The following is a 14,590-nucleotide window of genomic DNA, read 5'->3' as shown; positions in this document are numbered from 1 at the left end:
TTGTCATTTAACCTTAATAGTCATGTAACTTATTTAAATAATTTTATGACAAATTTTACTTCATACATATTTGAAGTCTTGGAGTCTAATCCCAAATAAGAATATGATATTTGTCATTGTCATGTGCATTATACATAACTCAGAGCATCTCCAATGGTGTAGTTAAAGGCAAAATATTCTCTATAATAGAGAATGAGACCAAAAAATGGTCTCCAATAGATTCTCTAAACTCTAAATTTTTTTTTGCTCATGAATAGTAGCTCATCAAATCTGATGGGCTATTGTACATCCTTCAAATGTTTTATTTCTATTATAATAATCAGGTATTGAATAAAAAAATGTTGGAAGATGTGTAGTTGTTAAAAAAAAAATGAATAAAGAATGGAAAATGCTAATGAATACCCTTAGAGTATTGGTTAATAATCCATTTAAATAAAGTTTTTATGGGAAAAGAAAATAAAAAAAATTAATATTTTGACAGTTTTTTTCTTTTTCCATAAAAATGATGTCAAAACTTTCCTAAATTGGATTGTTAACAAATGCCCTAAGGGCATTCGTGAGTATACCCGTAAAGAATAAATAAAAAAATAATATTTAAATGAGATAGATAATGGGATAAAGAATCTCTTGGAAAGTGTATTTAAAAAAGTGGGTAGTTAAAAGGTAAAAGTCACTGTTCATTCTCTAAATAGTACAAAAATTTAGAGAATATGCTGGAGATGCTCTCACTTAACTCAATGAGCCAAATGAGTCACGTGCATTGCGCATATGAGACACATGTAATTTTCTTATTAATGGTTGGAGCCAAACATTTTCTGTATTTTTAACGATTCATGAGATTTTAATATATGTAGATAGTTTTTTAAATTATAATAAAATAGGTTAGAGAATATTCCTCTAACCTGGTTTAGAACAAAACTTTGTTATTCACTATTATGGGCAATAAAGAAATAGAGAAAAGTGGAAACTATCAACTATACTTGATGTTTCTCTTAATGATTGTTCCTAGATCAATTTGGCGGCCTTTAAAAAAAATCATAGAGAAAAACTCTCCCTTTAAAGATAGAAAATTCGTTGGTTACCCATATATAACACACAACTTTTTCATTACATATTTCCTTATTACACTGCAGCAATTCACAGTTCCCCTCTGAATAAAATAGACTGTAAATCTCATTATTTCCTATTCTACAAACGAGCCTACCTATAGCCAAAATCTTTATGATGTCAATTTTCAATACTCCCAATACATGCTCTATAGTGTCGTCTCTTTTGGACTTTATAGAACAACCACTATCGTCTTATTCTCATTCATGTACAGATATTCAATAAGGAATTTTACAAAAAATATTGTGATTTACTGAGTAAATTTTCCTAAAAAAACTCCGAAATTCATACTTAGTTTGTGTTGCCTAGACTCATTAGAGCATCCACATTCATTTTTTTCAATTCTATCCTATTTTACCATCTAAAAAGTCACTTTATCAATTATACAATACCATTTTTCACTACACCCAGCATCAAAACTTCTATTTTCCAATTCTACTCATTAAAATAATATATTTTCTCATTAAAATATACAAAAGGTCTCTCAGTGTTCCAAAAAAGAAAAACCCAAGAAACAACCACGCCACCGGCCAGCAACCACCACCACGCCACCGCCAGCAACCACCATCACAACCAAACTCACCACCAACAACAAAAAAAAAAAACAACTACCGATGCTCAGAAAAACAACCACCTCGGCACCACCCCGAAATCACAAAAAACAACCACAAAAAATCTTAGTCACGGCGATCAACCCATGAGACCCACGATCCACGGCGATCTCGGCTCCACCCCGATCCACCACCTCGAGACCCATGGCGGCTTAGTCACGGCAAGCACGGCACCACCCCGACCTGCCACATCTACCTCCACATCAAACCCGAGCGCACCAACCCATGAGACCCACGATCCACGACGATCTCGGCTCCACCCCGATCCACCACCACGGCACCACCCCGAGACCCACGGCGGCTTAGTCACGGCGAGCACGACACCACCCCGATCCACGGCCACGGCACCACCCCGATCTGCCACATCGAACCATGCTCCACCCAATTTGAGACCCACGGAGGCTTGATTCAAGGGAAAATAGAGAAAAAAAGGAAAAAAGAAAAAGAAGGGGAAGACAGGGACGAGAGAGGGAGAAGGATTGAAGGAGAGAATCAGTGAACTGAAAAAGAAGAAAGAAAAAAAGAGAGAAAAGATGAGAGTACCGGTGAGAGGGGAGAAGATAAAGCAACAGTAGAATTAATAAAATAATAATATTTGGTTTTACAATTGAGCTACAGTGTGATTCTAAATTTAGAATCATACTGTAGCTCAATTGTATTTTTTTTTACAATAGTTGTATTTTACACTTTTCAATGGAGATGATGTTTTGAGCCTAAATGGTATAATATCCTTGCATTTGCCATATACCCTCTTCGTTGCTGATGCTCTTAGAGGTTTTAAAATAAAAGTTTTCTAAATTTGGGGATATTAATTGAAAAAGCTAAAAGTTTGTGACCAAATAAAAAAGAAAAAGAAAAAGAAAAAGAAAATTGTAGTAATATTTATTGATAGCGGACGCGAAATTAGGTTGAAATGGAATTCAAAAGGGGCGTTGAGATCCGGGCAGCAATTTTCTCTCTCCTTCTTTTTCCTTTTCTCTCTATCTCTATCTCTCTCTCTCTCTCTATTCCTCTGGGCTCTCTTTGTCCCTTATCGGCTCACGTTCTCAAAAACTTTCTCGCTCTAGATGCAGATTTTCGTTTTCCACCAGCCAAGAAACAGAGAGAGAAACTTCTCAAGCACTAGGAGAAGAGAACCAGAATCAGTGCCTATCACTCTCCCACTAGGTACTTCCTTTGATCTTCTTCACAAGCCCTAGAATATAGATTTCAAACTCTCTCTCTCTCTCTCTCTCTCCCTCGCTCGCCGCTTTGCTTTTTTTGCTTTGCGGCTAGGATTTTTTTTTTCCTATTTATCTCTTTGCGGTGGTTCAAACTTCAAAGCGCCGTGGAGTTTGGGGTTCGATATTTGTTGTTGTTGTTGTTGTTGTTGTTGTTGCGGAGGATAAAGAAGCCCTAGGAATTTGAAGGTGTTCCAGCTCTGGTTTTGGTTGTGTATACGATCTGGTTCTGTGTGAGAAACCCTAGGGGGTTGGGGTTGGTGTTTTGTGGCGTGTGAAATTATCGGTTTGGTTTTGAGGGTTAGTTGTGGCTGCCCATGCGATTGGGTTGGTTTTCATGCCGCCGGAGCCATTGTCTAGTGATCGGAAGGAGAGGAAGCACGATAGGTCGTCGGAGTCGCTAGGGTCCGCCGTGAGATGGAGGCGGGACTCGTCCTATCACGGATCGCGCGAATTCTATCGTGGAGGATCTGCCGAGTTTCGCAGACCAACAGGTCGGTTTTTCCCTCTTTTCTTCTTCTTTATTTTTGGCCCCCTTTTCTTTGTTCTCTCTTCAATTTCTCCCATTTAGAATACCTAAATTTAGGGTTTTCTTCACCTAGAATATGTATATTTTGTAACTTTTGGGGGTTTTTTTTGGGGTCATCTTCATCACATATCTGATTTGGGAGTCTGGAACTTTATTTTGTTAGTTTTATATTTTTTTTGGGTTTGGGTAGATCTATGATTAGCTTTTGATTATTTGGCTTATTGAAGATCCGGGCGTTATGATTCTTAAGAATTAGGATTTTTGGGGATTTTTATTTCTGGGATAAATAGTTTTTTTTTTTTTTTTTGGGCTAGAATATATATACGCTTCTTTTTGGCAAGAATATATACGTTGCTTGTGTTGATATATTTGGATTTTGTCTGTTTTTGTTAAATTACTTTATGAAGGTCATGGTAAGCAGGGTGGTTGGCACATGTATACCGAAGAATCTGGACATGGGTATGTGCCTTCTCGGTCGGGTGACAAGATGCTGGAAGATGAGGGTTGCCGGTTGTCATTTTCGCGTGGAGATGGAAAATATGGCAGGAGCAGTAGGGAAAACAGATTTAGTCAGAGAGATTGTAAAGGCCATTCTTGGGAAACTGGCATTGGGTCTCCAAATACGCCCGGGAGGCTGATTGATGTGAGTAATAATGATCTGAGGTCAGTGGATGACATGATAACTTGTTCCTCTCACCCTAACTCTGACTTTGTGAATACGTGGGATCGGCTTCACCTGAAAGACCAGCATGATAAGATGAATGGTGTCAATGGGTTGAGCACAGGGCAGAGATGTGATAGAGAGAACTCACTGGGATCAACAGATTGGAAGACTTTTAAGTGGAGCCGCTCAGGAAGCTTGTCTTCACGGGGTTCAGGTTTTAGCCATTCAAGTAGCTCAAAGAGCATGGGGGGTGTGGATTCCAATGAAACGAAGGCCGATGTACAGCATAAAAATGCAACTCCTATTCAGTCCCCTTCGGGAGATGCTGCAGCATGTGTGACGTCTGCTGCACCGTTTGAAGAAGCCACCTCTAAGAAGAAGCCGCGACTAGGATGGGGTGAGGGACTGGCAAAGTATGAGAAAAAGAAAGTTGAAGGCCCTGATGTTAGTGTGAACAAAGATGGGGCTCTCGTTTTTACTAGTAATACAGAACCCATCCATTCTTTTGTTTCAAACACGGCTGAAAAAAGCCCCAGAGTCACAGGTTTTTCAGATTGTGCATCACCTGCAACTCCATCTTCTGTTGCATGCAGCTCCTCACCAGGTAGGTTCATGTTTTTTTTTAATGGCTTTGTAAGTTATTTCCGAGTGGCAACTATTTTTTTTTGTCTATACTATGTACAAGGAGAAATCTCCCATGGAAGCTCTCTTTGAATCACTAATATCTTTGTTGTTTATAAGTTGTTAACGGTAATACTTTGATTTGCTCTAGAGGAGCATAGGCTTAGAAGTAACTGAAATAACATGGGGCAATTCTTTGTTGTAAGGAGCACATTTTGGCCTACACAACATGGGGAATGAAATTATAATAAGATCTGTGAAGTAAAATTGAACTGTAATATTCTGTTGGTGTTATCTGTTACAATAATCAGTTGAACCTAGTATAATTTTGTTTGTTTGTTTATTTTATGGTTTTATTTTGAGATGGAAGTTCAATAGAGTTAGGTCACATCCCATTCTTTCTGAGGGGCCCTTTTACCCATTTTTTGCTAATCCTAAAGATGCTAGCAATGGTTCCTTGGATGTTACCAAGGTTTTTTTTTTTTTGTTGAAAGATCAATGGTACTTTGTGTATATTTTGCTATTTATCTTTTGGTTGCTAAGGCAGGAAACTTTTAGTCCTTGCATTTGTGTCAGAAGTTTGGATGTTATTTATTTTTAGAAAGAGTAACCGAAGAAATTAAAAGTTGAGAGAGATTAAATTGTCAGTGACATTGGATGCCATAACCACAACTAAACCAGCTGTCAAGATCCTTACTGCCACAGACCAGCTCTATAACTGTCCTTAGGCTGTTTTAATCCTCTATGAGCAATGCATATTTTTATTGATATGAATTGAATTTTTAATTTACACTTGGGTTTTAGTCAGTTCAACAGGTAAAGTCTCTTATTGTCTTAATAAGAAATCAGGGTTCAATCCTTGCCTATACCAAAAACTAATTGGTGTCCGATGGTAAAGAGCAATCACCGAGTAGACGCCATAGGATTGAATTACTATCATGTTTATTAAATAAAAAATAAAGAATATTTAATTCACGTTCAAAAATTGTAAGAACATTTGGGGGTAGGGATTGAGATGGAGACCGGCTTGGTATATGGACCTTAGGCCATGGAGGTGTTGTCACCACGGAGAATGGAAGTTTTGGTCATGACTTCAATAATGCCTCCTCTTTTGTGAACCGTAAGATGGATTTTATTTTTTGGGGTTAAAGTTAAGCTTATTTGGACTCCATAATCTTGGTTATTGGGATTTAGTTCCAAAATAAATAATTAGGACCAAAGATTAATGAGACATGTGGGGAGTGGATGATGGGTGGCAGCTGTTGGTGGTACAAAGTATTTTCATGCATTTTGACATTTTTTTATATTGTTTGTGAAATAGTTGTGGGGCATGTGACACAAGACAAGATTGGGGTTTCCTTGAGAATCTGAATTGCATTTAATACGCACACTCAAAGACGCACACTGCTTATGTACTATATATTATCTATGAATTGAATGCTGAAGTGGCCTATTATATACTCTTGAGGACCATTTGAAGAAAATTTATTTTACAAAGCCTTTTCTTATTACATGACAGAAAAGGAATATCGGGTTGTCAAAAATACTTGCCTTTATTGCTATTTTCTCTTGTGAATAAGCATCTCATATGCCATTTTTCCACACCTCTTCTAATCTAAGTTTTGCCAATCAATGTAACAGGTGTGGAGGATAAATCTTTTGGCAAGGCAGCAAATATTGATAATGATATTAGTAACTTATGTGTTTCACCTAGTCCTGTTTCTCAAAATCTTCTTGAAGGTTTTCCTTTTAATTTAGAGAAGTTAGATACAAACTCAATATCTAATTTGGGGTCTTCACTTGTTGAATTGTTGCAACCCGACGATCCAAGTTCAGTGGATTCAAGTTATGAGAGGGGCACTGCTATCAATAAATTACTAATATTTAAAGGTGAAATTTCAAAGGCGCTGGAGTTGACGGAGTCTGAAATTGATTTACTTGAAAATGAACTTAAGTCATTGAAGTCTGAATCTCAAAGTGGTGACCCTTGTCCGGCTGCATCCAGTTCTTTTCAAGTGGAGAACAATGTAAAACCCTGCAATGAGCAGGATGCTGTCTCCAGTTTGATTCCTAGACCTGCACAATTGCATGTTGTTTCTTTTGGGGATACAGTTGCGGAGAAGATCCCTGTTTGTAATGGTGCCTCAGAAGAAGTTCATGCAGCTCTTAAGGATGATGATATGGATAGTCCAGGAACTGCAACATCCAAGTTTGTGGAACCTCTTTCTTTGGTGAAAGTGGTCTCTTCACCTGATAAGGTGGAACATGGTGATTCTTCAGGTAATTTGGATGCAATTCAATTTCAGTCTGGAGATGTGGATGTGAAATGCTCTGTGCCTGGTTCAGGTTGGGATAACACTGGTGCTCTTGTTTCCAATGAGGTGAGCCCACACACTGATGGAGAAGAGCCATTATGTGATTTAATATTGGCTTCTAACAGAGAATGTGCAAGCAGAGCATCTGAAGTCTTCAAAAGGCTATTGCCCAGAGATCAATGTATGACCGATATTTTTCAAGCTGCCAAATTCTCTTCCTGTCAGGATTCTTCTTTAATAAAAGAAAAATTTGCAAAGAGGAAGCAGTTTTTAAGATTTAAGGAGCGGGTTATTACCCTCAAGTTTAAAGCGTTTCAGCACCTTTGGAAGGAAGATATGCGATTACTTTCTGTAAGGAAACACCGTCCAAAATCTCAGAAGAAATCTGAATTGAGCTTGCGGACAACACACAATGGGAATCAGAGGCATCGGTCTTCCATTCGCTCTCGTTTTTCTTCTCCTGGTAAGAAAATTTTAGCGTCTAATTTTTGTTTTCCGAATTTGTTTTTCTGGTCATGAAATGAAGCACACAAAATTCACTTTAGTCTGTAATGCAGTATTGCTTTTAGAGTAATCAATTCTGTTCCATCCTGGTGGGATATTGGTGTCGATAGCATTTCCGTAGAATTGGCTTCATTTCCTCTCAGATTTAGTTCATTTGCTATGTATAAAATCTCGGTACTTCTATATATATATATATATATATTTTGGAATTTGAATACTGAAGTTTGATACCAGGAAACGTTGAATATTGAACTGATCCATGAATTTTTAGTTTTGTAAATTACATGTTGGTAGGATGCAAATTTTTTGAATATATAATAGGAATATAATTGCATGATTTATTAATATTTCAATATATTTATTTTGTATGGTATCTCATGTTCGTATTTATGTTTTCACGTTATTGTGGTAAATGATTGTTTTTACCCCTGACAAGTGGTGGATTTACCTTGTGAAATTTTTTTTACATTCGACAAATAATGGTGGATTATCTGGCACTAATAATTTTGCCCTCAAGGGAGAACCTATATCCACCGTGATTAATGCCATGACTCTCATCCTTCTTGAAATTTCTGTAGTTTTAATGCCCTGAACTACTTCAAGGATGCATTATATGTGAAGGCGAATTATTTTTTTGTAGTATTCTTAAATTTCTTTCTACAAGAGAGAGGCTTGTTATTTCAAGTACGTTGACTAGTTGTATAAGTGTTTTACCTGCATTTATTTTTCATTTCTTATCTCATATTACTTGCCTTTATCTATTTTATATGTATGTATATACATACATATACACAAACACAATTTTGATTAATTAATTTAAAAATTCATTAAAAAAGTGCAAAAAAAGTACTATCCTTGTATACAGGATGTATACAAAAGAATAGCAAAAAAATGATATTGTTTACTTTATCATACTTCCAACTCTTTCAAATTACTCCAAAAAAAAAAAAAACTCTTTCAAATCAATATTCTAGACTTCTAGTGCAAAATATTACCAGTACTTCTAGGTTATTACCCCCCTCTCTTTTGTTTTTACATTATATGTACTATATAAAATATAATTTTTCCTCTAATTTGTGAAGTTTGCCCTTGGTTTAAGATTGCTCTGCTCGGCTTCCTTAGTGTATGATACACATTTTTGTCTTGGCACTACCTCATTTTATTGGGCTAATGAAAGATAATTGATTCTATTTAATTGTGGCCAGTAAACCATAGGAAGAGGTTACTGGCTGATCAGAGTATTGTGGTACAACTGATAAATCCATAGTTGGGGACTGCAATAAAATTGACACAGAAGGCCCTATATTGACAGCTTTAAGAATCAATCTTTGATATTTTTCCTAGTTGGCGACTTAAAGTGCCAAGATGCAGATCCTGACTTGGCTCAGCTGGTGAAGGGTTGGGCTAGGTCATGACCTTTGACTTCACTTTTAGAATGAAGATTTTAAAGGAGTGCTGAGAGACCAAGAATATTGTTTATAGCGGTAGAGAGGACCTAATCTTAGCCAATTTCCTGCAAAGCATGAGTCTTGGATAGTGGGAAGAGTTGTGAGTCAACACTCTAGGGTCTGTTTGGTTGGGTGGAAAGGAGGGGGAATGGAAAAGGGAGGAGGGAAAAAAAGGAGTTTTCCCTTTTTTGATGTGGTGGAAAGAAGGGAGGTTGGAAAAGGGGGTGGGTGGACATTTTCCACCTGGGCCCACCAAAGACCATTCTCCCAAATTGGGAGGAAAATTTGGAGAGAACGTTTGTTCTGTGGAAATTACTATTTTCCCTTCTATTTTATTTTCATGTTTTTTTGACACATTACAAGCAATTTTTTTTTTTTCAAAAAAATAGTCAACAAAGAGTATGATTGGGAGATTATTTTCAGTGAGTTGTTTATTTTTATAATAAGTCATTGTATTTAAGTCAGCTAATCACATACTTTTTATATAAAATGAATAGGTAAAGAAGTAATATAATATAACATAATATAATAAATGCGATGTGTTCATCTATTCAAATTTATGTGAAATTATCTTTATCCTCCCATTTTTCTTCTCAACCAAATAAAAAAAAAAAAAAAATTCTACCCTTTACTTTACCATCCTCACAACCAAATGGACCCTAGATTCAATATGCCTAGAGCCCTAGAGTGAGACATAACCAACTGGACAAGGATATATATTGATAGGTAGACTGGATGAGGAAAAATATCATAAGAAATTTTGGTGCATCAAGTGGCAGCCTATTTATTTATTTTTCAATTCAAGGAGTATGATGATTATTATATTATGGTGTCCTGTGGTTCAAATATTGTATAACGTTGAAACCGTTCTGCCTTTGCAGTGATATTTTTCAGAAATTGCATTTAAAAGAAGTATACCTGGCTTATTTTGAGTGTGTTGTTTATAATTTGACATCTTTTTAATATGGAGATACTAATTTATATATTTCCAATTTTGATGGATCTTATTGTTTATGGAAAAGTCCTGACCATGAGCCTATTGTGAACCTGAAGTACTCTGTATTAGTTGAACTGGCTTTTTGATGACTTACTGTCAAGACATCCTGCCAGCATGAACAAGAGCAGAAGATATTGAATTGCTTTATTTTTCAATGCCATGAAAGTCTTCTTCTGTCTTTATGGGACATGATAGGGGTATACTATAGAACCCTTGAAAAAAAATTCAGTTTGCAATTAGTTAGGTTCCTTGTTTGATATTGCATATGCATTTTGTAGTGCATGTTTGAAAGTGCAATGACATAGGCAGGCTGTATAAAGCTGATTCAAACTCCACATGGGACTTTTTCTCTGAGTGAAGTGTTTTATGATGCAAGAGGGCTTAGCTGTGATCTCTAAGGATTTTAGCAAACTGGAATCTGATCAGGCAGATGCAGTAGGATATTAAGTATGTTAGCGGTTGCTGCATCTGATGTCACTGAGGTTTAATTAGAGCAATCTCCTAATTTTGAATTTGTCAAAATGCATTGATGCTATCTGGTTTTGGTTAGTCATCTCTGAAGTTGGAATGGTCTTTCATTAAAGTTGATGCCATTTGATGTGGGGTGAAAAACACAATGCCTTGAACCTCTCGCAGTTTTTATTATACCTCCATATTTTGGGGTCAAGCTGGATTGCCTCCTTTTAGACACGAAGGATGTTTGTGCTAGCTGCAATCTTTCTTGTGTGGTCATGTTATTTATATTTACAATAATGAGTTTGAATGCTAGGTTGTTTTGATCAATCTTTGAAGTCAATAAGTCCTTTGTTGAATTACATGTTATGTTGGTCTCCACAATTTACTCCCCCCATGCTTCCTAGAACAAAACGAAAAAAAAGAGAGTGAAAATGGTTTGAGTTTCTGTTGCTGATTTTTTATTTATTTAAATGTTAAGTTTCTGATCTTTTCTTTTTATTTTCTTGCAGCAGGAAACCTGAGCCTGGTCCCTACAACAGAGATAATCAATTTTACAAGCAAGCTACTTTCAGATTCCCAAGTCAAGCTATACAGGAGCGCTTTGAAAATGCCAGCCTTAATTTTAGACAAGAAAGAAAAGATAGTCTCAAGGTTTGTCTCTAGTAATGGATTAGTTGAAGATCCTTGTGCTGTTGAGAAAGAACGGGCGATGATCAATCCGTGGACATCTGAAGAGAAAGTGATTTTCATGGATAAATTAACCACTTTTGGGAAAGATTTCAGGAAGATTGCTTCTTTTCTTGACCACAAGACAACCGCAGATTGTGTGGAGTTCTACTACAAAAATCACAAATCTGATTGTTTTGAGAAAACAAAGAAGCAGGATTGCAGTAAGCAAGCGAAGTCCTCTACGAATACCTATCTGCTGACAGGGAAAAAGTGGAATCGTGAGATGAATGCTGCTTCTCTTGATATGTTGGGTGCAGCTTCAATGATGGCAGCTTGTGCTGACGATCATACGAGGAATCGACAGTCAAATGCTGGAAGAATCTTTTTGGGTGGCTACAGTGAGTCCAAAACATTATGGGGTGATGATGTCATTTTAGAAAGGTCTGGCAGTCTTGATATTCTTGCGAATGAGAGAGAAACAGTTGCTGCTGATGTTTTAGCTGGTATATGTGGGTCCCTGTCATCGGAGGCTATGAGTTCTTGCATCACAAGTTCTGTTGACCCTGGAGAAAGCCTTCGGGAATGGAAGTGTCAAAAAGTGGACTCTTTGATAAAGCGGCCTTTGACACCTGATGTTACACAGGATGTCGATGATGAAACTTGTTCCGACGAGAGCTGTGGGGAAATGGATCCTTCTGATTGGACAGATGAGGAGAAGTCTGTCTTCATACAGGCGGTGTCATCTTATGGCAAGGATTTTGTGATGATTTCACGGTGTGTGAGAACAAGATCACGGGACCAATGCAAAGTTTTCTTTAGTAAGGCACGAAAGTGCCTTGGACTAGATTTGATGCATCCTGGGCCTAGAAATGTGGGAGCACCTGTAAGTGATGATGCTAATGGAGGTGGAAGTGACACTGAAGATGCTTGTGTTGTAGAGACTGGCTCAGCCATCTGTTGCAATAAGTCTGGCAGTAGACTTGAAGAGGACTTGCCCTTGTCCAATGTGGAAATGAACCATGATTATGATCCTACTAAGATTGTGAACTTGCAATCTGACTTAAACAGGTTACAGGAAGACAATGGGATGGAATATACAGGCCAAGAAGTTGTTGAGGCTGTAGACACTTTGGTTTCTGGTGCAGGTCAGACAGAGGATAGGCCTGAGCTAGCTGTTCATGGTGAAAATAATATCATGGATGGTGTTAAAAACCAGTCTGACTCGGTGCATTCTGAGAAGACTGCAGTCGTCTTGGCCCATAATGAAATTGGAGGAGATCAAGTGATTGAACAGGGTATTCCGATTGCAGAACCAGTTTCTGTTGAAGAAGCAATCGACTCTGGTCCATTTTCAGATGCTTTGGTGGAGAATAGAGCTGTTGCTTCTGAGGGATTCGAAAATGAATTAGGGAGGCAAGAATTGCCAGAAAGTAGTTTGAATGGACAAGATGAGAAATGCAATGCAGATACAATTGGCTTGCAATGCTCGAGACGAGATTCAAATGCAACAGGAAATGCTTCTCACCAGGCTGCCGATGGTTCTTGTTCTGGTTTCAGTCTCAAACCTGAATACCAGCATCAGATTTCATTGGAGTCAGAATATATGGAAAAACCTCATGTCTCTTTGCCTCAACAGAATTCTCCTACTACTGCAACTTCTGTGTCCCAAGATTCTGCTGCCATCTCATGCGATACTAGGTTGCCATCAACACTTGATTTTCATGGGAGCAGGGACAAGCATTCTCTGAAATCTGTTCACCAGCATTTGCCAGGTCATGCTTTATTTGATCACGTTGAATCCTCCCAGATTTTAAGGGGTTATCCATTGCAGATTTCAAAGAAGAAAGAGATGAATGGTGATGTTAGTTGTAGAAACCTTTCTGAAATTCAAAACCTTTCACAGTCAGAGAGGAATATCTCCACTCGATGCATGACACAGGATTGCTTTCTTCAGAAATGCAGCAGTTCAAAACCTCTCAGCTCAGTGGCTGAACTTCCACTTCTGTCCCAAAAGAGAGAGCAAACTAGTGACCATTCAAGAGCTCGTTCACGAAGTTTGTCAGATGCAGATAAACCATGCAGGAATGGTGACGTAAAACTTTTTGGCCAGATACTCAGTAAAACAGCTTCCACGCCGAAGTCAAATTCTAGTACCCGTGAGAATGAGGAAAAGGGAGTGAATAATCCGAAGTCAAGCAGCAACTTGTCTAATTTAAAAATTTCTGGCATCCCCAATGTCGACGGGAGTTCAGCTCTCCTGAAGATTGATGGTAACAATTATCTGGTTGAGAATGTTCCGATGAGTTATGGCTTTTGGGATGGGAATAAAATACAAGCCGGATTTTCATCTTTTACTGATTCTGCATTCTTGCTGGCCAAATATCCTACTGCTTTTGCCAGTTATCCTACACCATCTACCAAGATAGAGCCACCGCCACCTTTGCAGTCAGTTGTTAAGAGTAATGAACGAAATGTGAACGGTGTATCGCCGGTTTTTCCATCGAGGGAAATAAGTAGCAGCAATGGAGTGAGGGAAATAAGTAGCAGCAATGGAGTGGCTGATTATCAGGTGTATAGGAGCCGAGAGGGTGCGAAAGTACAGCCATTCACAGTAGATATGAAACAGCGGCAAGATATATTATTCTCTGAGATGCAGAGACGAAAAGGGTTTGAAGCAGTGTCGAGTTTACAGCCACAGGGAAGGGGGGTGGTTGGAATGAATGTAGTGGGAAGGGGGGTTCTTGTTGGGGGACCATGCACTAGTGTTTCCGATCCTGTGAAAGCCATTAAAATGCACTTTGCTAATTCTGACCAGTATGGTGGGGGGCAGAGTGGGAGCATAATTAGGGAGGAGGAATCTTGGAGAGGTAAGGGGGACATAGGCAGGTAGTAGATGCATTCCGAGGGCCTCTTCCAGGAGGAGAGGAGAGGAGAGGAGAGGAGAGGGAGGCTCTCACTGGCAAAAATATCTTTCTTTTGCCGCACCCTGTATAATAGTTTTTGTATTGTTCAATTAAAATGATAGGGGCAATGGACGGTTCTCAAAAAGTCCGTCTTTTTGGTAAAGTATTTTAGGTGGTTGTAATATTCCCAGTAGCTTTATATTTGTTGTATTTGATGATGGAAATACAGAAAAATAATCCGTGCAAGTTAGGAGGGTCAGTTTCAATTTCTGATGCAATCCTTTCTCGTCCCACCACCCATTTATTTTTGCATTGACTACTTGTTTTTTTTTTTTTTTTTCATTGTCTTGTCAAGTTATCAGTTGCAGAGAAATTGCTGGTGTTTCAAGTGCTCCCGTGGCTTTGAACCATCCGAGCTTCGGAGGGCTCCATTTCTTATTTCCCCTGCCGTTTGATCTTGCATTGCTTGGAATGCATCCACTAGCTCTTTTTGCCCATTGCATAATGTGAGCTATCATAATGTTTGACCATTTTGATTGTCCATGA

At 38.1% G+C, this 14,590-nt stretch overlaps 1 protein-coding gene across 2 annotated transcripts; it reads left to right on the top strand.

The window, feature by feature from the left end:
- Positions 1 to 2,700: 2,700 nt before the first annotated feature.
- Positions 2,701 to 14,322, top strand: LOC142640441 (uncharacterized). 2 transcript variants are annotated; one of them, XM_075814542.1, is made up of 4 exons: positions 2,701 to 3,432; positions 3,875 to 4,735; positions 6,394 to 7,530; positions 10,985 to 14,322. In XM_075814542.1, the coding sequence occupies exons 1-4, from the start codon at positions 3,276 to 3,278 to the stop codon at positions 14,029 to 14,031; spliced, it is 5,202 nt and encodes a 1,733-aa protein (XP_075670657.1). In that variant the 5' UTR covers positions 2,701 to 3,275; the 3' UTR covers positions 14,032 to 14,322. The 2 variants fall into 2 exon arrangements, with proteins under 2 accessions (XP_075670657.1, XP_075670656.1); XM_075814541.1 differs by having other exon boundaries at positions 10,982 to 14,322.
- The last annotated feature ends 268 nt before the right edge of the window (positions 14,323 to 14,590 follow it).

The sequence above is a fragment of the Castanea sativa genome, chromosome 6 (assembly GCF_040712315.1).
Source record: "Castanea sativa cultivar Marrone di Chiusa Pesio chromosome 6, ASM4071231v1".
NCBI classification, from domain to species: domain Eukaryota; kingdom Viridiplantae; phylum Streptophyta; class Magnoliopsida; order Fagales; family Fagaceae; genus Castanea; species Castanea sativa.
The sequence above is the reverse complement of the archived record's forward strand: the minus strand, read 5'-3'. Positions and strand labels throughout refer to the sequence as shown.

Excerpts from the sequence above, each read along its gene's own strand:
- LOC142640441 (XM_075814541.1), top strand. The coding sequence starts at position 3,276 with ATGCCGCCGGAGCCATTGTCTAGTGATCGGAAGGAGAGGAAGCACGAT. Across the intron at positions 3,433-3,874 it reads CGAGTTTCGCAGACCAACAG|GTCATGGTAAGCAGGGTGGT; the intron begins GTCGGTTTTTCC and ends TACTTTATGAAG. Across the intron at positions 4,736-6,393 it reads TGCATGCAGCTCCTCACCAG|GTGTGGAGGATAAATCTTTT; the intron begins GTAGGTTCATGT and ends TCAATGTAACAG.